General features: G+C 36.7%; 2 protein-coding genes and 1 long non-coding RNA gene across 10 annotated transcripts; all 3 read left to right on the forward strand.

Moving 5' to 3' along the window:
- Positions 1-1560: 1560 nt before the first annotated feature.
- On the forward strand, positions 1561-5983 carry LOC145820132 (uncharacterized). Of its 3 annotated transcripts, XR_014361161.1 has the most exons (5): positions 1593-1737; positions 2870-3456; positions 3557-3647; positions 4955-5003; positions 5749-5983. It is a non-coding gene; the product is annotated as an uncharacterized LOC145820132 (long non-coding RNA). The 3 variants fall into 3 exon arrangements; XR_014361160.1 differs by having other exon boundaries at positions 1592-3456; XR_014361162.1 differs by lacking the exon at positions 4955-5003 and having other exon boundaries at positions 1561-3456.
- A 1638-nt stretch (positions 5984-7621) lies between these two features.
- On the forward strand, positions 7622-12100 carry LOC114299961 (uncharacterized). Its single transcript, XM_082911372.1, has 8 exons — positions 7622-7756; positions 8951-9160; positions 9346-9414; positions 10315-10395; positions 10469-10688; positions 10775-10833; positions 11599-11665; positions 11905-12100. Exons 1-7 carry the CDS (start codon positions 7622-7624, stop codon positions 11605-11607), a joined length of 783 nt encoding a protein of 260 aa, XP_082767498.1. The 3' UTR covers positions 11608-11665; positions 11905-12100.
- A 44-nt stretch (positions 12101-12144) lies between these two features.
- LOC114259859 (shaggy-related protein kinase iota-like) lies at positions 12145-16119 on the forward strand. 6 transcript variants are annotated; one of them, XM_082914876.1, is made up of 11 exons: positions 12145-12199; positions 12292-12424; positions 12825-12943; positions 13025-13138; positions 13269-13303; positions 13771-13863; positions 14219-14278; positions 14353-14625; positions 14706-14780; positions 14854-14910; positions 15874-16119. In XM_082914876.1, exons 6-11 carry the CDS (start codon positions 13774-13776, stop codon positions 15997-15999), a joined length of 681 nt encoding a protein of 226 aa, XP_082771002.1. In that variant the 5' UTR covers positions 12145-12199; positions 12292-12424; positions 12825-12943; positions 13025-13138; positions 13269-13303; positions 13771-13773; the 3' UTR covers positions 16000-16119. The 6 variants fall into 6 exon arrangements, with proteins under 6 accessions (XP_082771002.1, XP_082771004.1, XP_082771006.1 ...); XM_082914880.1 differs by having other exon boundaries at positions 12165-12199; positions 15855-16119; XM_082914878.1 differs by lacking the exon at positions 12825-12943.
- The last annotated feature ends 10095 nt before the right edge of the window (positions 16120-26214 follow it).

The following is a 26214-nucleotide window of genomic DNA, read 5'->3' on the forward strand; positions in this document are numbered from 1 at the left end:
CCCAAGGGATTTACAAGTTTCCAAGGCTTGAGTCTGGTTACACAAAATGGTTATTCAAACCCACACACATACAACCATTGACTTACACACAAAGTCACAGCAAAATGAGAGTCTCGTACTCTCAATACACATTTTCTCACCTCTAGTTAGGCGACATCACCACATATTTTCCTGTACAAAAATCCCGTAGAGTGAGCATAAAGCCCAGTAGGAAATCCTTAACAAAGTATATATATTTTATACAAGTCTCAAGAGATGAAATGCACATACCATGCTATGCCCTTTTGAAAGAAAATCACATCTTCATCTTTGAAAACCATCATGCTCAATGATGTCATGCAATTTCAATTATTCAAAACTTAACAATTTATTTCAAGAGCGGTAAATATGACTCTCGTAATCCCTAGGTTGGTGTCTGCAAGTAGACTATACAAGTACTACCAATTTGTCATTTTTACCAGCATTGATTGGAAGGCTCGACACCTATAATCTGTCATTTTTACCAGTATTAACTGGAAGGCTCGACACTTATTCAATTTCATCTACACCACCTGTCAAGACTTACCACCATATTTAATCCAAAACCAATTCATGGAAACTTGTTTCTCAATATTCTTTTCTCAATGCAAGTTTTCAAATTAACTTTCAAAGTTTAATGTAATCAAATGAATTGATATGCCCAATAACACAAGATGAATATAAATACTTTTATTCCAATTCATCATCCAAGGAATAACTCAATTCCTTCTTCTCAAGTATGCTCAACAATTAGTTATTTCAAAACTATTTCAACATTTTCAACAATAATTTCTAAAATAAACAACAATTCTCATATTCCCTAAAATTCATCATTTATATAAATATAAATAAACTACAACAAAATGCACATTCGGCGACCAAAATTGGCGATTAAAAAGAATTTAGTCACCAAAAGTTGTGGAATTGGCGACAAACTAATTTTTTTAGTTGGCAAAAATAAAATATTTAGCTACTAAATTTTTTTAGTCGAGGTAAATTGGTTTTTGGCAACTAAAAAAAATTTTAGTCGCTAAAAATACTAGAATTGGCGACAATTTTTTTTTTGTCGCCGTATATTGAGTTTTTTCTACTAAAATCGTTTTGTCGCCGAATGAAAAATAAAAAATTATTTTTTTACCTTTGCCGACCAAAATTTTGGTCGCCAAAAGTTTATTTTCAGCGACAAAAAAGAATTTTAGTCGCTGTATATTGATTTTTGGCTACTAAACCATTTAGTTGCCGAATGAAAAATAAAAAATTATTTTTTACCTTTGGCGATCAAAAGTTTGGTTACCAAAAGTTCATTTTCAGCGACAAAAAAGAAATTTAGTCGCCAAAGAACTAAAATTTTGGAAGGGAAACATTTCAAATATATTGGAGGGATTTATAAAATACTTTCAGCGACTAAAAATATATTAGTCGTTATTACTTAGTATTTGGCTGCAAAATATTTAGTCGTTATTTATTGTTATTTGGCGACCAAAAATTTATTTTGTTGCTAAAGGTTGTAGTATTTGTTTTAGAGGGAAACAAAATATTTTTGGCGCCCGATATATTTACACTCGGTTCGGTTCTGTCTCTCACATACACACGCGATATACACTTCTATCTCAAGCACTACCAAACCTCACCCTCACTCACCACCCCGACTCACCACCAACCATCGTGACTCTCGCCACCGTCTCTCACCATCGCGGCCTCCTTCCCAGCCACATTCGGGTTTTTCTTTCTCTTTCTCTCCCTCTTCCTCTATTTCCCATTTCACCATCGCGGATCTAGCGTTATATTTTATTTTTGATGCTGTAGGATTTTGATAAAATCATTTTAGGGTTTTACTCTTTTTCTACATTTGAAGCACATATGAGCTCCAAGTTGTGTTTAATTCCAAACTTTTGTTGCTCTATTTAAGCAATCGTGAAGAACTACTTAAATTGCTGAGTAGAGTTATATGTGTATATATATAGTATTGTTAGGTAAATAGCAATTGATTTAAGGTACTGAACAATTTAAGAATATTATTAGTAGGTAAGTTAATGGAAATTTTAGGAGTATACTGATATAGATTATATATGCTTACACTTCTTCCTCTAAGGAGTATAGATTGATATAGATTATATATGCTCATGCTCTGTTTTTTCCCCTTCTATTGCTTCAGAGTTATACAGTTGATGAGATGAAATTTCAGTTGTTGATGCTCAAGCTCTGTTTTTTTCCCTTCTTGATTGACACTGGGTAGATATACAAGTGTGCCAATAGACAAGCACAACTGTTTTTTTTTAATATGCTTTATTTGTTATGCCATATTATGAACCAAATATGCTCTGAATACCTATAAATCTTTCCTATGTATTTCAACAAAAATCAGCTTAATTAAAATCATCCAACCATTCATGTTTAATTAAATATATCAGTGGTTCAATCTAGGCAAAGCTCTCCCTTCCCAAGGCTACAACTTCCAATATTGTTATGTGTATATATATATATATCATAAGCCATAAACAAGAGATTAAGAGCACAAAAAAAAGAAGAAAAAAGGAAAAAAGAAGACTGATGTGCAGATGTTTGTTATATTTGTTTCAGCAAAAGGGCAACCAGATGATGGACAAGGCCATCAATGTTGCCCAATCTGCCAAGGAAATCTGCAAGAGGTTCATGATCTTTTATTTTATTCTTTTAAATGGATTTACATGTTGATCTGTTTGTTTACAATTATTCTTAGTTTCTAAATGACTAATGGTTTAGCTATTTGAACCAGGATATCAACAGTTCACAGTTTTTTATACTTAAAATGTAGTAAATATTTATCTAAATTACATGTTCATTTTTTTTATCTTGTTCTTCTCTTTACAAGTCTTTAGCAAGAATGCTGGACCCAGAAGTTAACAAACTAATGGAAGATGTGACTTTGAATGGGTAGACTAAGCAGAAACTAATGGGAGATTGGCTATATTCTTGTTCTTACAGTGTTAATTATGGTTTAAGCTGTTTGAAGTAGGATACAAGTGCTTTACAGTGTTAATTATGATCAAGATAATAACATTAAAATTTCTGAAGCATTTTCTCAATGCAAAGTTTCTCTTTACTGAAATGTGCAGCTGAAGTTAAAAATAAAAAATAAAAAAATCTATCTTTTTTCTTTTTTTAAAAAAAACGAAGTTTGTGAAGAAAGGTGGAATGTCTAATGATTCATTGTGATAGATAGTTCTCGTTCATCCATTGGAGATATGATTTCTAATGCATAATAGTCAAAAGGTATGATTTCTAATGCATAATACTCTATTGGGTAATGAACTGTCACAAGGAATTTTTATATTCAGAATTTTGCATTTTGTAGCTGCTACACCACTTGTTTTCAATTAATGATATAATTGCTTATTTCTAGGGGCTCATAACAGGCTCATTTCCTCACCCCCTTGCAAGTGATCTTAGTTTCTCAAGGTTTGTAATGTAGAGGTTCAAAAATGTTTTTACTGGAATATGGGCATTAAATCTCAAATAAAAACTACTCTATTCCATCTCAACTTTTTTACTTGTGCAGGTACTGGAATTACTTGAGGAAGCACACATTTGTTCTGGAATCATACACCACAAAGGTTAACTGGATAATGAACCGGGCATTACTTCTTGTGGTAAGAATATTACTTTTACAAGTAGGCTGTAAGTGTTAAAGATTGATGAGCAGAATCGTGAGTGTCCATGTCTTACGGATTTTAAAAATTACAAAAGTATCTAGCAATAGGCATCTACAATTTAATAATAGCCCATTGAAACATAATGTGAGATTAAGCCCATTGATACAATTCCTTGTATGAAAATAGTTTTGTACGTGGAATAAAAAGCTCAAGCTAGAGATTGAAGTGTTGGGAGTTCAACTTATTTCTTCCGCGGTGATGATTCTTGTTCTCACTTTCATGAACTATATTCTCTTCAGGGTTGGTACTAGCAGGCGGCCTAGCTATATGCACTTTTCTAGAACTTCTCTCTATGTGGAACTTGACAAGAAGAAACCATAATTGTGTCCATTTTTGACAATTCATGTCTCTTTGGTGTTTCTCTCAGCGTAGTTATACTGAATTTGCTGAGCTCATCACTAAAACATTTATGTCCTCTTAACATGCATTAGCTTATTAGAAATATTAATGTAGCAATGAATCTTGATTAGATTTGTTATAAGCTTGGTAAGTTTGTGAAATGAAAAAAATTAGAACAAGTGGTTTGGGACCCTGAGAATGAGTTGTTGGTCGACCTGTGGAAGATTTTAAACCTCTCAAACCAACTCTGCTACCCAACTATAACGAATGAGTATACTGATTTTGATGAATCAGAATTAGATCCTGACTGTGAGTTGCTTGATTTGGGCAATGGATTTCTTTGCCTAATTATGTTTGTCTAGATGTCTACAATGTCCCTCTAGTGATAAAATCTGTTCTCCAATTTAATATGTTAGTAATTAGAGCATTTAAACTCAAAATTGATATTTTAGGGACCAAATTAAAGAGAGAGGAGGAAAAAAATAAAAAATAAAATAAAAAATGTGAACCAATGGCTACAAATACTTTGGTGGATGCATGATAGGACTAGAGCATGAAACAGTTGTAACCATATTGCCTCTGGATTGCACTAAATGGATCATACTCCCTTTTCAAATTTTATTTAGTGTAATACTTTTGTAACAGCAACAATTGAATTTGAAAGTTTTTGTTGCTCTAGAACTATGACATGCATTCTAAACATGGCCACTGTTTAGATTTATCGTAATTTTATATAAAAAAATTAATTTTGGTTAGAATCATTAGCGACCCATTATCTCTTGGAATCCTGAATATAATGCTTCAATAGTTCACTTATCATTTTCTTTTCGAAGTTTGGTAACTTAAAATATAATGAAGTAGAATGTCCTATTCCTGACTGTAGTAAGTTGTTCGTTTTGGTGCAGTTGATCCAATGCTAGCAGCTAAGCCTTTATGTGAACTCTCAAGTTTAAGGTCTTTCTTGCCCTGTCTGTACATTTGATCCAATAGTGCCAAGTTTGGAGGCACTTATTTATAGTCTCCCTTCTATTTTTTTTATTGGTTGCTTTCTATTTCTTGCATTGAATTATCACCCCTTAATAGTTTAATGATAAATTGAACTGTTGCATGGTTACTTAGTAAACTTAGATGAGTTGTTGCTGTTGCGGCTGCTGTAACAGTAGCAATTGCAACAATTGAAGTTATTTCCAATGATTTGAGGTTGCAGCATATAACATGCAATTTTCTTTATCATGTAGCTGTTATTTTAAATTTAATGGTCAATTTGTATGAGTCTTTCAAGTAATTTTCAGTGTATTTATTTTCTTTATCATGTAGCTGTTATTTTCTTTATCGAATATAATTTAATGGTCAATTTTCTTTATCATGTAGCTGTTATTCAGTATTCTCACATTTTTAATCCTTGTTTTTATTTTGATACATTTTGATCCCCTTTAGGATTTGATTTCCCCCCTTTTTCCTTTTTATTTTTATTTTCTTTCAAATGATTCTTAATAGATCTTTCTTATATAACTTATTTTAAGCTGAGGTTTCATGTTTCTTACTATTACATATGTTCGGAGAAAATTACCAAGTTTGGTACATGGTGATGGGTTTTATTGAGGTTTCATGCTTTACTGTAATTGTGTTTTTTTTTTATATAATTGTAAATACAATGTTATTCAATAAAATATTAATGGATATTATGTTTTTGTTACAGATTGATGATGTTAGCATGGATACAGGGATGTTTTTGGGCCAGATTGATGATATTTGTATGGGCGCAATTTACATTATATTTTTGTTTATTCTTAACATGTACATCTGATATGTTTTGTTATTAAGGTTTTTTATTTTTATTTTTTATTTTTTATTTTTTAATTTGGATTTTAATTGTTGGTTTGGATAGTATATGTATTTGTTGGATTATACTATGTTTATGGATTCTTATTTTTTTTTTTATATGTATGATTAATAGTTAAGTTTTGTACATGGTTGAAAATCGAATGTTACAGGTTATGGAGAAATAATTTTATTGAATGGTTGAGAATGGAATGAATGGATGGATAAATAATTTTGTATATGTACAGGTTACAGGTGGCGCAAAACATATTACAGAACAAATTTTAAAAATTAAATGAGACCTTTTGGCGACTAAACAAATATCATAGGTTGGCTTTTGGCTACTAAAATTTTTGTCGCCAATTGTCAAAAAGTGAAACTTTTGGCTACTAAACTTTTAGTCGCTAATTGTAAAAAGAAAATTTTTGGCTACTAAATTTTTAATCTACAATTCTCAAAAAGTGAAATTTTTGGCTACCAAATAGTTAGTTGCCAAAAATACATGCTCAAATTGGTTACTAAATAATTTAGTCACTAAAAGTAAAAAATATATATATTTAATTATTTTTAAAAAATATATGGCGACTAAAGTTTTAGTCGCCAATTAGGTCATTTTTGGCTACTCAAAAAATTTTAGTCGCTGATTGTTTCCCCGACAAATTGTTGGCGACAAAATGGGCAAACAAATATATTAGTCACCAAAAGTAATTGGCAACTAAAAACAAGGCTTTTGGCGACTAAAATTTTAGTTGCCAAAAGTGAAATTTCTTGTAGTGATAAGAAATTTTCCAAGCATCCATTTATTTTGACACACAAAATAAATATAACAATATCATTCATGGATTTTCAGTCCCTTTAAAAAAAATCTCCAAATTTTAGTTTTTCTCACCAAAACTATACAATTCAAATTTTTTGAAAGAAAACTTTCCAAAATCATCTTTTCTTCAATCAACGAAGATTAAAACTCATAAGATCATTTTAAAAGAATAAGAGACAAACCCACTTTCAGAATCGCTCAACTTCTTGAATTAACAATCAATTTTGAAAGCTATCGAAGGATGATTTCAAAAATCATCTAGATCTTGCAAAAATATATATATAACTCTAAGAAAATCCCTACCTCAAGTTTTGAAGAAGAAATAAGATGAAACCCCCAAAATCAACGGTGTCGAAACTCGATCTTCACCGCACACAACGAAGCCTTCGAGAAGTTAACTAACTTTGATGAAGAACCTATGGCAGAACTTTAATGGATCTCGAGAAAGCAAGGTTTCAATCCAATTTGGCGTAGGGAAATGTAGAGAGAATGGAGAGGAAATGTTTTTAGAGAGAGAGAGGTATACAAAAGTGATCTGAAAGATTAGATTCACGAGCTGATATAAACATGGTCCGCTCGAGCGTGGAAAGCCCCGCTTGAGCGTTGAATATACCTTTCTAGTACTTTTGCAGACAGGTCAAACTTCTAGAACCAAATATTTTCCGTTCGAGCGCATAAACAGCCGCTCGAGCAGACAAGCAACTTTGAATGCATTTTGCATTTTTTCTTCGAAGACGTTGCCCCTCGACCTTGCCAGGGCGCTACCCTCAGACTCGTCAAAGGGCGCTGCCCCCTGGACCCCCGTGAGCCGACCGGGTAGCTCGATCCCTGACCTGCCCAGTCGAAGTTGCAAAACATGAAAGAAGGGTCGAAACCAGGATCGCTACACATGGTATGTACATGAGGTTCCTCTTTCTTATTCTTAAGCAATATGATGGTGGATGTGAAGCAGGATAGGGAGGAGGGTGTGCGAAGGAGGACGGATGGTGTGTTGGTAGAGAGGTTTAGGGAGGTTCTAGAGGAGCTCAATCGTAAGCATCGTGGTCGTGAATCGTTGGAGAGCTCAAAGGCATAGCGACGATGGAATCAAAGCCCTAGTGGAGGTGGTGGATGACAGAGGAATCAAACCGCTCGTAGTCGCCGCCATCGTCGTTGTTGTATGGCGGAGTCACAACAGAAGAGCTTGGATAAATGACGATAGACACTATTAGAGTTAGGTTTTCAAGTGTGAAAAGAGAGAGAGAGAGAGAGAGAGAGAGAGAGAGAGAGAGAGAGAGAGAGAGAGAGAGAGAGAGAGAGGGTGTTTTCTATTCAAAAATAATAAATAAATAATAATAATAAAAAAGAGTAATTTGGTCGTTTGGATTTTTTTACGGACCGAGTGCCTGCTTTCAAATCAAATGGAGCAATCCGTATTTTAATCAAATCTTAGGGAGTGTATTTGAAATTTACCTATAAAATTATAATGTGCTAGAACAAATACTACAATGATTCATAACTTTTTTTCTCAAATTGATCCATAATATTTCTCATCACAAAAAATTTGTAACAATTGTACATCTTTCATAACATAGTCAGAATTTGTTACATAATTACAATGGTTGGTAATTTTCACTTTATGAGGGCATACCATAGATCAATAATTACGTTTACCTTAAATTGACATAATACACACAAGAAATATTTAGATCAATAATAAGTATTACTATAAAGTAACATAATACACAATAAATATTTGTAACTTTCACCACAAACAAACAATCATAATGTGTAATTTTGTGTATGTGTGTGTGTGTGTTATGATGCTTCTTTTTAAGGTGCACACTCTATATTTCTCCAAATAAAAATAAAAATAAATTACAAATACATCTAAAATTTGTCAAAAATATGTATTTGCCCCTCACGTTTTGAAGAATACAAATGCTCCCTTATTAGAATTTTTCTTGCAATAGACCTAACAGGAATAAATTACTCAAATACTCTCTAATACCAAAAAATGAAATTATAATTATACTAACTACCAAATTTTCCTCTCTACACACTACAGGAAAATAGGGATTTAACGGCGTTTAATTAACGGCGTTTTAGTAAACGTCACCTTTTTTAATAATTAACGGCGTTTTTTAAACGCCGCATTTGTTATTAGTTAAAACGGCACCGTTTTGTGAATCAAGACGTTTGAAAACCGCCTCCAAATCCTGTCTCTCTCCACACCCTCCTGTCTCTCCAAACCTTTATTTTGAAAACCCTATTTTGAGCACAGCCGTCACTCACTCACTCTCTTGCTCACTCTCTCATCTCTTGCTCTCTCTTTCTATCAGAGGTTCGATTGTTCTTCAGTCTCTTACTCAGTTATTCTTCTTCGATTCTTCTTCAGTTCGGTGATTCTTCTTCGAATTCGAAGTTCGATTTTGAGCAGTGCTCCGTGATTTATCTCCATGGATTTGGAACTATTCGTCTTCTTCGATCAGAGGTTAGTTGTTCTGTTTGTGATTTATCTCTGTTTCGGATCAATGTTTTTCTTAGTGAATACTTTTGTTTAGGGCTCTATATAGGTCTTAAGCCCGGGCTGTCGATTCTTCTTCACTCTCTTACTCGGTGATTTTTCTTCGATTCTTCTTCTGGTTGGTGATTCATCTCGGGATTGCGATATCGAAGTTCGATTTTGAGCATAGCTCCGTGGTTGATCTCCGTGGATTTGGAACTCTTTGGCTTCTTCGATCAGAGGTTAGTTGTTTTGTTTGTTTGTGATTTATACAATATGATTTACAATATGATATACAATATGATTTACAATATGATTTGGATCAGTGTTTTGAAAAATTGGTCTAAGTGATTCCATCTCTATTTCAGTAATTGTTTTTCACTGATGTGTTGCTCTGCACTATGAGATCTAGATTGTGCTTTCAGTAATTGATCTCAGTGATTTCATCTATGTTTAAATTGTGTTCGATTTGTCATCGATGTGGTTATGAAGAACAGCCAACTATTGATGAAGGACTACATCACAACTGCTATTTGGTTTTCTAATTCTTTCGGAAGCAGTGTCATGATATTAATTGGATGTTGTGCCTTGTCTATTGTTTTTCTTTCTTGGAACTGTTATGTGGGTTGAATGTTTAGATAGGTTAAAATCTGCAAGATCATAAGATTGTGTTTAATTCATCTCATGGTGATGATGGCAAATTGAACAGTTAATTCACTTCTTTCATAAATTTTAGCAATTTATTCATTTTATAGCAATCATGCAACAAAAAAGGTATTAGTTAATATTATGTTTTATGGACTACTTGCCTTTAACAAAATCTTGTATTTTAAATTTTAATACCGTTCAGGTTTAGCACCTTTCAGTACCGTGCTATGTACTCTTGCAAAATCATCTCTTCATTGTTTGTGCTATTTTTTGTTTTTTTTTTTATAAATAATTTTCATTTTAAATGAATGGGGTGGGACTACTGTAACCCATGCAGATTATGGGGGGTTTAAATCTATAATTGTTGGCATCTTTTGCTCAAGACCAGAGAGGAAGGTTATCATTCAGGGAGGAGAGTTGAGCTGTTATTTCTTCTTTTTCTTATTTATTTATTTGCCTTTGTGCAACACTTGTAAAATAATGAAAATTTGCAGGTAGCTGCAGTACCCGAGGATGTTGGCACAACTGTTGCTCTTCGGGCCATTGGTCACTACCTGACTGCACATGATATCTTGGTTGGAGTTCTCAACTTTTGTGCATTATGGTTCTGTTGGAATTTATGGCTATTAATTCTTTATGCTTCTGCAGGTTGTGAGTGGCGATCTTGTTTGTGATGTTCCCCCAGGGGCAGTGGCTGCTGCTCATAGGCGACATGATGCCGTACTGACCGCAATGCTTTGCTCTGCTCGTGTCAGTGGACCATCAGAGTCTGGTTCTGCTGGTGGAAAGGACAAAGGCAAGAAACCAGGACGCTATAATATTATAGGGCTGGATCCCACACAACAATTTCTTTTGTTCATAGCAGCTGGTTAGATCTCTATACATATTTATACATCCATATTGTGATCTTAATTAAAAAACAAACATTTATGTATCATGTACAGAGAATCCTAGGAGTTGAAGTTGAGAAAGATATTAGAGTTCAGAAGAGCATTCTCCGTGCAGTGGGGCAGGTCTGTAAATCTCCTTTGTTAGAAAAATATTCTTCAGTGCGTAGTGCAATGACTGAGATGAGTTTCTTCATTTATTTATTGGTTGTTGTCCCTTGTTATTTGTTTACTTTCTAAATTAATTCCTTGCTGTCTATGCCCATGGGCCCACCTTAATAAACAAATTCCTTGCCGTCTATGCTCATGGGGCCACCTTTTTTTTTTTTGGGGGGGGGGGGGGGGAGGAAGGGGGGCCGCACTGCAGAGGAATGTTTGCAGTCAAAGATGTTACTGGTGACCTTCATATTAATCTTCTCTAGTTGTCTTTGTACCCAAGAAAAAGGAAAAAAAGAATTTAATTGTTGTCACATGCTGAGTGCATTCTTCTCTTTTCCCTAAATTTTCATGCCTCCTCATTTTCATCTCCTTCATTAAAACAACTATTTCTTATCTTTCTCTGTTGGCATAGAAAATAATTTTATTCTGTACCAGAAAAGAATAAGGAAAGAAAAAAGAAAATCATTTGTCAGTTTGATCTATTGCTCTTGTGGGCCTGCGTAACTGATTAGAAATTTCAGTCACCAGTTTGATTTATTGCTCACGGGGAAGCACACATGATATCTAATAATGTGTAATAACTCTTTGTTCCTTGTTTTGTTGCCTTTTTTAAGACCATTTCGACTGGGTAGTTGGTTCTTATTGGGGGCTCTGTTTTATCATTAATGTACCTTTGTTTGGTTGTTTTTCTGTTGATACAGTTTCTGATTAGAAGTTTATTCACTTGAGCAGGAATGGTGATGATGATTCAGTAGCTAAAATGAAGGCCGCTGAAGATGCCCTGCAAGAAAAGGAGAAGGTAATATTTTTTTGGGTCTGCTACCTGCTATAAGTTGTAGCATTATTTGATTATTTGAATAATTTTTTCGTCCATAAGATAGGACATCTGCAGGGGCAAAGATTAGCCTTAAATGTTTTTTTATTTTTTTATTTCATTTCTCTGAGTTTTCAACTTTATCATATTGCATGTATTTGTTTGGATAGATTTGATGTTTCTGCATGCATTCTGTTGGCTTATAAGTTAACTGTGATTTGCAGCAAAAACCTTCATTCGAGCTCTCTGGGAAGCTTGCTTCGGAAACTAACAGAGTCAGAGGTGATAATCTAATTGCATTCATTTTAGGATAATGAATTTCATTTTGTTATTCACTTGGCTGAAGGGGGCACTCTTAAATAGAGCTGTGAACATGTTGATTTGTTGGTGTTAATAAATGTTATACTGCGTTTTGATGATTAAGGGGTGATCTCCTGCTTTTGATGTCTAATTTTTTTTTTTATTCACCTGATTTGAGGACTGTTTGCGCTTTTTCCCTCCAGAAATGTTCTCTGGAAGGTAAGTCATTGCTTCCATATTTTCTTTGGTTTACATTTCTGAAATTCTTTTCCAATATTTTTGATATCTTGGAGTTCTATCTGTTCTGTTAGATCTGGATCTTGGACTGGTGGCGAGGGGGTTTGGGTTGAATTATCTGGAAAAATGCATGTCTTAGCCCAGTTTCTCTCCCAGCTGTACCAGAGAACAGATGATCGAATTGTCTTGGTCTCAAACTACACACAGGTAGTTCTTAGATTGATTCTTGCCAACTGAAGTAACTGGTTAGTCTGAAGTACAAATCAAACAATGTATTGTTGCCTTAGCTTTTTGTCTCACACAAAACACATAGTTCTTAGAAGCTGCAGCCATGTGGGAACTATTTGGATGCTGTAGTTTTCGCGCTCCCAAAAAAGAACTCAGAAAAATGTTCTCATAGTGAAATTGATTTTTTTTTTTTTTTTTTGCGCTTATGAGAATGTTTACTGCTATGCAAGTTGTCTGGTTATGTTTCCTGTCCATCAAGAAATTACTTGTGGCACTTCTTTTCCCATAAGATTATTATTATTATTATTATTATTATTATTATTATTATTATTATTTTTGGTTTTGTTTGGTGTTAAATAACTTAGTTTTAATTCGTCAGACATTGGACCTTTTGCTTAATTGTGTCGGGAGAGAAGATATCTGTTCCTATGGCTTGATGGAACTACATCAATCAGTAAAAGGAAAAAGTTGGTGAACCGCTTTAATGATCCATCTAAGGTACATAATTTTTGGTCCATTAATTGAATATGCAACTATGTGAGCTGACTTGATGAAACAAGTTCAATTTACATCTGTCAGGAAGAGTTTGTCTTTCTCTTGAGCGGCAAGGCTAGTGGTTGTGGCCTCAATTTGATAGGTGGGAATCGACTGGTCTTATTTGACCCTGATTGGAATCCTGCCAATGACAAACAAGTAATTACTTTCCCTAAATTTTCATACAGGACCTTGACGTGTTTCAAAAAAGAAATAACCCTATTGTTTTTCCATGGCTTCTGTGTTTTTGTCTTTTATTGTTATTATTATTATTTTTTGACTCATGCAGGCTGCTGCAAGAGTCTGGAGAGATGGACAAAAAAAGTGAGTGTATATCTATAGATTTTTGGGGTAGATTGGGTCTGACCAGTCTTTCTTCTTTGTTGCTTTTATTGTTGCCCTTTGTAATAATCTAATCAACCTATTGCTTAGATTGGGTAGATTGTGCCATTTGATGCTTTCTTCAAAGCTATGGTCATATCATTTTGCTTTTCCTTAGCGTACTTCTTTAGATCTTCGCTCATTGCTTCAGTTAGATTCATTTCTCGGAACTTCATTTGCTTTTGAAGTAATCTGTTCAATTATGGTAATCATGTTTGATTGTTGATGCTAGTTAGATTACATACTTTGTTCTTTGTGGTATCATCATCATCATCAGGGTCCTTGTAAAGGATTTATTTATTTTTTATATATATTTATTTTATAAGAAGTTGTAGAGGATGTGATTGATTTCATCGTCAGTTATGGTAGTCTGTGCTTGTAATAATCATCCAATTTGGTTCACATTGTAGGAAATGACACCTGCTGTAATTGAGGGAAATGATCAAGTCACTGGTCACATTATTTCCACTACAATTGGTGGAAAAAATGGCGAGCCTAAACGGGTGAGGGCTACATTTATTTAATATTCCAGTTCTAGTGGCTATTATTGTTAAGTATGTAATAAGCCGCTTGTATTTTATTTCTTTTGGGTGTACATAAACTATCCACTGTTAATTCTTGTAAAAGGTTTAAATTTATTAATAATTTATCTACTTCCTAGGGAATTTGTTGTTTTTGCAGAGTTACATGTCCTCTTTAGACCTAAGCATTGAGACATTGAAATTTTTTTTATGTAGTCTGAAGGTTGAACTTCTGAGGAGATTCACAAGTGAATGTCTTTTATTTTATTTTATTTTATTTTTGGGTAATTCCTGCAACTTGGGAAGCTAAGCTGTTGATTTATAATGCCTTTTGCAGACCATTAGTTACATGGCTGAGCGTGTAGTGGGTACTGGATCATTTGGAATTGTTTTTCAGGTAATGTAATCTGAGTTTTATTTGAACTTCAGTAATTCCAGTATCGATGATGATTTAATATCACTTTCATTCAGGCAAAATGCTTGGAAACTGGAGAAACTATGGCCATCAAAAAGGTCTTGCAGGACAGGCGGTACAAAAATCGTGAGCTGCAGTTAATGCGTTTGATGGATCACCCAAATGTGGTTTCTTTGAAGCACTGTTTCTTTTCTACAACAAGTAAAGACGAGCTTTTCTTGAATTTGGTCATGGAATATGTCCCTGAGACTATGTACCGCGTTCTGAAGCATTACAGCAATGCAAATCAGAGGATGCCGCTCATCTATGTCAAACTTTATACATATCAGGTTTGAATATATATATATATATATTCTTTGTTACTCTTTTATTTCCCCTTAGCCTGATAAAAGTTGAAAATACTTGTCAGATATTTAGGGGGCTGGCTTATATTCATACTGTTCCTGGGGTTTGCCATAGGGACGTGAAGCCTCAAAATCTTCTGGTATGTTATTCTATATCTGCTTTCTTGACTGAGTTGGAGTGTTTATCTTAACCTGCTGTCTGTTTATTCGCAGGTTGATCCTCTCACCCATCAGGTTAAGCTTTGTGACTTCGGAAGTGCAAAAGTTCTGGTATGCTTATTTGCCTTGTCAATTATGTTTTACATTTTTATTGTCTACAATGTCTAAATATTTAACTGTTAAGAGCAGACAGATCAGTTCTTTCTGAATTACATGTTGTTCTACACCATTTGAAGTTCCAATTTGAATTACATTATAAGTTATGAAGGTTGTATGATACAATCTGATGAGTGGCAGTACTCATGTGAGGATTTTATGTGGAACACATTTGGACTGTGATAATGTTGGAAGTGAAATTTTTTTGCAAAATTTATTGCATCTAACCAGATTTAGGAGCTATGTACTTGTGAACATGAGCTTCGACTAACTTGACAATGCCGTTCATTTGTAAATAATGCTCGACTTTCCTTTATATGGACACTACTCAAATCTAGGGTTCTTAGTGAGTGAAGCCAGCTTGGCATGCTATAGGCTGGCTGTTCCTTCTTTCTTTCTAACAAATTTAAGAGGGATAGTCGGTTGACTACTTGCACAAAATAATCCACAAAAAAATCACCTTGCTTGATCACGAGTTTCCATGCATGCTAATAAGAGAGATAAACCAAGAGAGAGGAGACAACTAGGCTCTGTGGTTTGTTCCTGCACTATTGTTTTTGTTTCTTTTTTGCCTTTCTTTCTTTCTTTTTTTGGGATAAATTCGCTGCATTTTGATATCCTTATTTCATCCAGATTTATTATTAATTTTATGTTTGATTTCCTTGTATTATTTTTTATCACAGAGTTGAAAATTTGTCTAAACATAGATTGTGATCCTATTCCTCTTAATTCATAAGTCTCTCTCTCTCTCTCTCTCTCTCTCTCTCTCTCTCAATTACTATGCAAATGCCTTTGACCTGCATTAGGGATTCTTTTTCTTGATTTTCCCATTTAAACTACTGGGCATCATGCTCAATTCTTCTTTGCTTTGGTTTACTAAATTTCATTTTATGATAAAGGTGAAGGATTATGATGCAGAAAATTACAAATTATATGAAGAAGTTGGAGGTGTCAGCGCCACTGTTCACCGGGCTCTCTGCATTCCTTTGTGTTGACTGGGATTTGGGAATGTATCCTGCTCAAAATTGTCTTTGTTGTACATGAACCTATTATGATTAATTGAATACGAATCCCTATTCTGCAGTGTAATGATGTGTAATATGCTTGACTATTCCATTGCATCTGCATGTGCAAGCAAATGACTTAACCTATTTTTTCTTTTTATTTTTTGATTGTGTTTGTTTGATTTTGGTTTAGACACAATCATGTAATTTTATTTAGTCAATATATTGAAGTAGCTGTAAAATTTTATTCATATTATTGTTATTTTTCAGCTTTATTACAGGTATGTTTTTTAGTTAAATATAACAGATTCAGAACAATTTTTTTTTTAAAAAAAGAGCTATAACGGCGTTTTTTCAAAACGCCACGACAGTGCCAACGGACATTTTTTTAAAATAAAAAAATCTATCACGGCGTTTTAAAAACGTCGCTAAATATTGGATGACGTCATTTTATTATTATTTATCGCATTTAGCGGCGTTTTTTAAAAAACGCCGCCTATACTAATTTTACGACGTTTTAAAAGCGTCATAAACTTATAGCGACGGCCGCGTCCTCGACGTTTGGCGATAAGCGTCACTAAAGGAATTAGCGGCGTTTTTCATACATATAGCGGCGTTTTTAAAACGCCGCTAAAAGTCATTTTTCCAGCAGTGACACCACAACAATATTCTCCAATTCTCCTCAGTGACACCCAATACATGTAGATACTAATGATAGTGGTGTTGATTGACAGTGGGAGAAGGTGATGCAATGGTTAGGCAAAGTGCTCTTACTAGTTGAGAGATAATGGGAAATACGGAAGGTGAGATAGAAAAAATAAAAAATAAATAAAGTGTTTAACTCTATAAAGGTTAATATAGCTATTTTCATAAATATAAAAAATAAAAAATTATTACTTATGTCATACACTCAGGAAATTTTATTTCCACACACCACTGTATCTTAGTACATATTATTTTTCAGTGCACATACTTATTAATTTAATTATTACTTATTCTTCTCAATCCACGCACTAGATATTTCAATTATACGATTCACTAATATTGTACACACACCACCCTCCTCCCACACACTTGTTGAAAATTATAGACACTGTTACGATTCTAGACAAACTTTAACAGTCAAAATGAAGTGAAGACTATTGAAGACCTCCATCCCTCCATTGAAGATTCCATTGAAGATATCGACCAGCAGCAACCCTTTCTGGCAGTGTTTGTCAGCGACAAGTTCTTGGGTGGGATTAAAATCGTCATGGCTTGTCACATCAACAAAACCCTAGTCCTTCTCCTCAAAGATGCCGAAGCTCTCTAGCTCTAACAATAACAATCAGACCCACCACCACCACCAACCTATTGTTGGAATATGCTTTGAAATTACATGATATATATATATATATATATATAGGAATATAAATAGATAGGATGGGTTTGTATAGAGGGGACAGAAAGAGAGGTTTGACATGAGTGTGTTTTTAGAGAGAGAGAGAGAGAGAGAGAGAGAGAGAGAGAGAGAGAGTATGTGTGTGTGTAGGTAAAGGAACTTGGTTGCATGGAAAATTGTTAAGCATGAGAGAAAGATGGAATATAATCTCTGATATGACTGATATATGTAGTTAGTAAAATGATTTTTTAGAACTATAAATTGTACTTCAATGACTCTATTTTCATATTTTAAGTATTGATTTTACCATTGTAACACAAAAATGAAAGTAAGTTCTATATAGTTGATGATAATTTCAAATGTTTATGTAGAGGGGTATAAAGTGTGTAGTAAGTAAAGTGAGAAATAATGAAAGAAGTGACAAATAATGGAGAAATTAGAGTTTAATTTTTTTTACTCAAAAGATGTACATTGAGATTTTTATTTTATTTTTATTTTTAAAAGATGTGTACAAAGAATTTTTTGATATGATATTATGGGTGTTGGTGGATGTCCATTATGGTCATTTTACTTTAGGATATAATTGTTATTAAAATAATATTTCATTAAATGTGTGCGTTGAGATAAGTAAGTGTGTGGAAATAGAATTGTCCTATGCACTCTATTAGTATGACTTAACAACTGATTAACGTAATAGGCCATTTGTTATGTGATGATTGGAAATCCCAAAAGGCGGAATGTAACTTCTCAAACGTAAGGAGAATCTATAATTGTAATAAACATTATTAGTGTCTATTATAATATACACAAAAATAATAAGCATTTGCAATTGAATCCAGATTCAAGATAATTTTTATTTAGCTCTATGATATAAAGAAGGGTGAAAGTTTTTTTGTGTGTTTTGAAAACATAAAAATTGAAAACAAAAAACAAAAACATCGATAATGAAACGATGCCAAACCCTCATAATCGCTTGCTTCAATTCCTATTAATCAATAAAATTCAACTTTTGTGTGCAATTAATATTTGTAATTCTTTTACCTAACAAGTTAACAAACATAAGACATAATATCATTAGTTGACCTTTTGCATTTCAAGTATAGAAGAGTTTTGTAATAACCCTCACGCTATCCTAACCATACTCATATGCATTCATGTGATTCTGTCTTGTGAACTTGCATTTCGAGTCTTGTCCTTGTTCGTTTAAGTGTTACAACATGTTTTGTACCTTGCTGGTGTGAGTTTAGCCGAGGTAATTTTCAGTCTAGAATTATCTTGGAACCACTTTGTTTGACCTCCACCTTCGCCTTGACATACTGGCCGAGATGTCACTATCTAGGCCGAGGTGTTCATCACCAAGGCCGAGGTGTGTATCATCTAGGCCGAGATGTTACCTTTGCACCTAAGTGATCTTGTCCCGGAGTGGTACGACCTAGACCGAGGTGTGGCACATCTAGGCCAAGGTGTGGCACAGCTTAGTCAAGTGTTGTCCTTCCTAGCCGAGGTCATTGTTTCCTTACTTGCCGATGCCTTGCTTTTAGCCGAGATCATTGCCTACCGAAGTGCCCATGCCATCTTGCTTGTTGAACACACTTTGTCATAGTTTTGTCTTGTCACTCAGCCACCTTTTTGTGTAGCACCAACCAGCCGCTGCCACGTGCCCCTATAGAGGGTTAAGTCAGCCAGCAGACCTAGAAATGTATCATTTTGCTATATGTCTTTGTTTGTGAGGAGAGAGGAGCTCTAGAAGAAGAAGACGGAGTTTTAGAGTGAGAGAGTGGGCCTTCGAGCTTGATTCCTAGAGATCAAACCGTTAGATTCGCGTATTAAGGTTAGACTTTTGATTTACTCTTGTCGTTCTTATTGATCATCTTGCTGCATTGCACGATCGAACCTGTTCTGCATGTCATGCATCGATTTAAAGTTGGTTTTAGAAAGAGAAAAATAGTATTCATGTGTTTTTGAAGAAAAAGTCTTGTTTGATCTGAAAGTTTGCATTAAGATTCATGTTTTTATGTTTGTTCTCACAAGATCCTTGAATACGGGTACCCAAGTCCATTTTTTTGAACTCATAGCATGAAATCTGAGATTTTGTACCAGCAAATTGTGATCTTGCAGTCATCTTCCTCATGTTCATGTTCTTCATGTTCATCGTGTTCTTCAAGAGAGGGAAACCCAGATTTTTCCCTACTTCATTTCTTTTAATGTGGCCATCGAGGCCCCACCTCGGCAAGGGGGTGTCGAACCTCGGCCTAGACCTGGTAGTTGCCTAGCATGTTTTCCCGAGATAAAGAATTGTGTTTGTTTCGATTCGACTTAGTCTTGAGGAATGCCGAGATCATCTGCATGCATGTGAAACTAGTTTGAAAGTGCATTCAACAGACTTTGCCATGTGTTTGTAGGGTTTGGACTTGCTTTGACCCCGACGTTTGAAGAACTATGTGAGTGGTATTTTTAATAAAGCTATGTTATAATGCTTTGATAAAAGTCTTGTTTCGCTTCGTTTTGGAAAGTATTTGTAAGCATGAATGGTTATTCCTAATTGGAAAATATATATATATATATATATATTCTTGTTTTGATGACATTCTTGGAAGTCCATACGTGCTAAGGGACTATAAGCGTTTGTAGCTCAAAGTTTGGAAGTCCGTACGTGCTAAGCGACTATAAGCATTTGTAGCACAAAGTTTGGAAGTCCGTACGCGCTAAGGGACTATAAGTGTTTGTAGCACAAAGTTTGGAAGTCCGTACGTGCTAAGGGACCATAAGCGTTTATAGCACAAAGTTTGGAAGTCCGTACGTGTTAAGGGACTATAAGCATTTGTAGCACAAGTCCTTAGTGTCAGGGGACTATAATGCAACGGCACCATTGAATTGAGATGTCTCCCTTGTCTTGTCTTGTCTTGCCTTGTTTGCCACTGACGGTTTACCGCGTGGGTTTGTTTGCCGAGATGTCATCACTTGTATTATAATGATGTTAGTAAGCATCCCTTGAAACTTGACAGATTTGGAAGATGGACTTGGTTCATCCCTTGACTTGTACTAGTTATGTTATGTATTGTTTGATAAAGATCTTGAGTACCAGTCATGCAACCCCTTTATTTCTTATACCATTCACTGAGTATCCAAGCTCACCCTCTCTATATATATATGTAGGTGATGAGCAGGAAGGCGGTGACACCTAGGTGTGATGGCGAGCTTGTTTTGGATTTTTGTTATGTCGGCCTAACTTGCATTCACGTCGGCAGTCTTGAAAATTATGCTTCTCGGCATATAATGCTTGTAATTTACACATGTCGGCTGGAGAAGCCTTTTGATCAAGATGTAAAAATGCATTTTGTACCTTATTGTATTTGTATCCAAGTTGAAATATTATGTAAAGTTGTATGCCATCTCATGTAACTTATGCACTGCTCTTATGGACAACTTGTATTGTTAAATTTATGCTTCCGCACTTGTGAGCCCTATATATATTTATACTCTGTTTGTGTGTGAATTTTGGAAGTTGGCCTTCGGTAATCTCGGATTACTGGCCATCACGACACCAAACTATTACGGGCGATTTTGGGTCGTGACAGATTGGTATCAGAGCACGCATTCCTTATAGTACGTCATTCACACACTTTGAGTCCTAAAGAGCATAGGATGTCCCTTAGAATGATCTTTGGATTGCATCATATTGCTTGTTACTTGACAAGGTGGGCATCATCTCGGCATAACCGTTTGTTAAATTGCATACATGATTCTTGGTTCAGTTTGTTTTAAGGTTGCATTTTGCCTACTCATAGCATCATGAGGAGAGGTAGACCACCAGTTGGCCAAGATCAATCAAAGGATAGATTGGACAGGCTAGAAAGACTAGTTGAAGGTTTAACCCACGAGTTAAGGCAGATGAGACAACAGAATGCAAGTGCTACATCTACCCCGGCTGAACAGACGGATGGCCGACATGCAACTCCACCTCTTCCAGTGCCCCAAGTGCCTCCACAGCCAACCTTGTATGGGGAAGGGACGATGACTTTGATTAAAGAGTTCAAGAAGATGAACCCACCGAGATTCGCAGGGGGCATAGAGCTGATGAAGGCCGAGGTGTGGGTTTTGGAAATGGAAAAGCTGTTCGAGATCTTTCCCAGCACCGACACTCAGAAGGTGACATTAGCAGCATTCACATTAGACAACGACGCTCGAAGGTGGTGGATGATGATCCGGGAGGCTAATCCTGGTTTAACGTGGGCCAGATTTTTGGAATTGTTTTACAACAAGCATTTTCCGCTCAGCGTTCGAGATCGCAAGACCACAGAGTTTCAGACTCTGACACAAGGCAACATAACAGTGGCAGAGTACAACCGTGCCTTCACCGAATTGGTGAGCTACGCGCCTCATATGGTCAGTGATGAGTATAGGAAAGCCAGGAAGTTCGAAAGTGGATTACGTGGACCAATCCAGGATTGGGTCAACATGCTCAATATGCCGACGTACGCCGAGGTGCTAGACAAGGCCATCTTCGAGGAAGCTAACTTAAATCGATATCAAAGCTCAAGAGAGAGTCAGAGGAAGAGACAGAACTATGAGGGTCGTCGGATGCCGTTTAATGCCAAGAAGAAGGCGAATGTGGGCAGTTCCAGCAACTCAGATCGGGATGGTAATGCTAAGTCAACATGTGCGAGTTGTGGGAAGCTGCATCTAGGGGTTTGTCGCTGGGCGACAGGAGCCTGCTTTGAATGTGGCGAGATAGGCCACCGCGTGAAAGACTGTCCTAAGGTAAGAGCTGATGATGGTAAGAAAAATGGGAGCACCTCGGGCTCTGCACAAGGAAGCAACGTCGGAAGGACACAGATGAGACAGGGCAGAGTTTTTGCTCTAGTGCCAGGAGACACCCAGAATGCTGAAACGGTAGTATCAGGTACACTCTCAATTTGCTCTCAAGTTGCATACGTCTTGACTGATTCGGGCTCTACACATTCATTTGTATTTGTAAAATTTGCTGGGAAGTTGAACAGACCGTTAGAACCCCTTGATTATATGCTATCTGTATCTACTCCATCTGGGGGAACTGTAATTATTGCATCCATATATAGGGCGTGTGTTGTGGTGATTGAGGATGTAGAACTATTAGCTGATTTGATGCCATTAAGCATGACTCACTTTGATATCATATTGGGAATGGATTGGTTAGTAGCGCATCATGCATCCATTAATTATGTTACTAAAAGCGTCACATTGAAGACCCCAAACAAAGCCGAGGTCTTTTTCTAGGGTAAGGGAGTAATACCCCCACCTTACTTAATCTCATCCATGAAATCCTATAAGTTGATCCAAAAAGGGTGTCAGGGCTATTTGTGCAGTATACTAAGTGATTCGAATGGAAGTGTTGAGTTGACCGATATACCAGTTGTTAAGGAATTTTCCGGCATCTTTCCAAATGAGCTGCCTGGCCACTTGGTCGATAGAGAAATAGAGTTCACTGTGGACCTCGTGTCGGGAACGCAACCCATCTCCAAAACACCCTATAGGATGGCCCCAGCTGAACTTAGAGAACTGAAACTACAGTTACAAGAATTATTGGATAAGGGATTCATTAGGCCGAGCACTTCACCGTGGGGAGCACCCGTTTTGTTTGTTAAGAAAAAGGATGGCACACTTCGCCTCTGCATTGATTACAGAGAACTTAATAAGGTAACCATTAAGAACAAATGCCCACTGCCTAGGATTGACGATTTGCTTGATCAATTACAAGGGGCACGAGTCTTTTCCAAGATTGACCTTAGGTCGGGCTACCACCAACTGAAATTTAAAGCAGAGGACGTTGAGAAGACTGCTTTTCGGACAAGGTATGGCCACTACGAATTCTTGGTAATGCCTTTCGGAGTAACCAATGCTCCTGCAGCGTTCATGGACTTGATGAACAGAGTCTTTAAGCCGTATCTAGATGAGTTCATAGTTGTTTTCATTGACGACATATTGATCTATTCCAAGAGTACAATTGAGCACGAGAATCATCTGAGGCTTGCCCTGCAAATCTTGAGAGACAAGAAACTGTACGCCAAGTTGAGTAAGTGCGAGTTTTGGCTTTCCAGCATCTCCTTTTTAGGGCATGTGATTAATGAAGAGGGTATATCAGTTGATCTGAGTAAGATTGAAGCCATTGTGAATTGGTCGACGCCGACCAACGTGTCCGAGGTTCGTAGTTTTACAGAAAGTTTGTGAAGGACTTCTCGAGGATAGCAGTACCATTGACACAACTAACTAAGAAAGGAACAGCATATGAATGGACCGATGATAGAGAATCAGCCTTCCAAGAGTTGAAGACGAGGTTAGTTACGTCACCAGTTCTTGTACTCCCGTCAGGTAATGAGGAATTCCAGATTTTCAGTGATGCTTCACATAAGGGTTTGGGTTGTGTATTAATGCAAGGGGGCAGAGTCATAGCATATGCATCTCGTCAGTTGAAACTTCATGAAAAGAACTATCCAACCCATGATCTTGAGCTAGCAGCCGTGGTGTTTGCTTTGAAGATTTGGCGCCACTACTTGTATGGAGCCTCTTGCCAAGTTTTTACGGATCACAAGAGTTTGAAGTACTTGTTCACCCAGAAGGAACTAAATTTGAGGCAGAGAAGATGGCTTGAATTATTGAAGGATTACGACATGCAGATTCAGTATCATCCAGGCAAAGCAAACTCGGTAGCCAACGCCTTGAGTGGGAAGTCAGTGGGAAGTTTGGCATGCCTAGCCATGATTTCAGTGGAGCCGACTACTATTGGGGAAGTAAAGGCAAGGCAAATGGAGGATGGATTCCTGAAGAAGGTAGCAGACGAGATTACCACCAGGCCGAGGTCGGGTTACGCCCTTGAGAATGGAGTGCTTAAGTTTGAAGGAAGATTGTGCGTGGCCGACGTCCAAGAATTGAAAAGAAGGATTTTGCAAGACTCTCATGGATCCAGATTTGCAGTTCATCCAGGGAACACCAAGATGTACCAAGATGTAAAATAGATCTTTTGGTGGCCGAATATGAAAAGAGAGATAGCCGAGTTTGTGTCTCAGTGTTTGTATTGTCAACAAGTGAAAGCGGAACATCAGAGGCCGGCTGGACTTCTCCAACCTTTGCCGATTCCTGAGTGGAAATGGGAAGACATCTCCATGGACTTTGTGATTGGTTTGCCGAAGACACAGAAAGGAATGGATTCGATTTGGGTTATAATCGACAGGTTAACTAAGTCAGCGCATTTCTTGCCGGTTAGAACTTTGTTCAGTGCTGATCAACTTGCTGTGTTGTATATGAATGAGATCGTTAGACTTCATGGGGTGCCGATGTCCATCGTGTCAGACCGGGATCCAAAATTTGTTTCTAGATTTTGGCAGAGTTTACAAAGGGCTCTGGGGACCGAATTGAGGTTTAGTACAGCTTTTCATCCCCAGACCGATGGCCAAACAGAGAGAACAACCCAAACACTTGAAGATATGCTTAGACTGTGTGTATTGGACTTCAAGGGAAGCTGGGAAGTGCATTTTCCATTAGTAGAGTTCGCTTACAACAACAGTTACCAAGCTAGCATTGGCATGGCGCCGTATGAAGCCTTGTATGGGAGGAAGTGCAAATCGCCGATATGTTCGACCGAAGTAGGAGATAAAGCTTTGATCGGCCCCGATTTAGTTCAAAGGACAACCGAAAAAATTAAGCTTATCCAACAGAGAATCAAGACCACTCAGAGCCGATAGAGGAGTTACGCCGACCAGAGAAGAAAGGAGTTAGAATTCGAAGTAGGGGATCATGTATTCCTGAAAACCTCGCCGATGAAAGGAGTTTCAAGATTTGGGAAGAAGGGTAAATTGACACCCCATTACATTGGACCATTTGAAATTCTTGAGAAAGTTAACTCGGTTGCCTACAGACTTGCTTTACCACCGAGATTAAGTCAAGTCCATAATGTGTTTCATATCTCGATGTTGAGGAAGTATGTACGAGATCCACTACACATGATTGATCATTTCGGGATTGTGGTTGATGAAGGCCTAAGCTACGAAGAGGAGCAGATATGCATTATCAACAGACAAGTGAGGCGATTGAGAAATAAGGCAATACCGATGGTGAAGATTGAATGGAAAGAGCATTACGGCAAGGATGCTACGTGGGAAATGGAAGAGGAAATGAAAGTCCGATACCCGGAGTTATTCTCGAATCAAGGTAACTCAAGTTTGGGAACCAAACTTCTTTAAGGGGGGTAGGATGTAATAACCCTCATGCTATCCTAACCATACTCATATGTATTCATGTGATTCTGTCTTGTGAACTTGCATTTCGAGCCTTGTCCTTGTTCGTTTAAGTGTTACAGCATGTTTTGTACCTTGCTGGTGTGAGTTTAGCCGAGGTCATTTTCAGTCTAGAATTATCTTGGAACCACTTTGTTTGACCTCCACCTTCGCCTTGACATACTGGCCGAGAAGTCATTATCTAGGCCGAGGTGTTCATCACCAAGGCCGAGGTGTGTATCATCTAGGCCGAGATGTTACCTTTGCACCTAAGTGATCTTGTCCCGGAGTGGTACGACCTAGACCGAGGTGTGGCACATCTAGGCCAAGGTGTGGCACAGCTTAGTTAAGTGTTGTCCTTCCTAGCCAAGGTCATTGTTTCCTTACTTGCCGATGCCTTGCTTTCGGCCGAGATCATTGCCTACCGAAGTGCCCATGCCATCTTGCTTGTTGAACACACTTTGTTATAGTTTTGTCTTGTCACTCAGCCACCTTTTTGTGTAGCACCAACCAGCTACTGCCACGTGCCGCTGTAGAGGGTTAAGTCAGCCAGCAGACCTAGAAATGTATCATTTTGCTATATGTCTTTGTTTGTGAGGAGAGAGGAGCTCTAGAAGAAGAAGAA

The sequence above is a fragment of the Camellia sinensis genome, chromosome 2 (genome assembly GCF_055761805.1).
Source record: "Camellia sinensis isolate YWXY chromosome 2, ASM5576180v1, whole genome shotgun sequence".
NCBI lineage: Eukaryota > Viridiplantae > Streptophyta > Magnoliopsida > Ericales > Theaceae > Camellia > Camellia sinensis.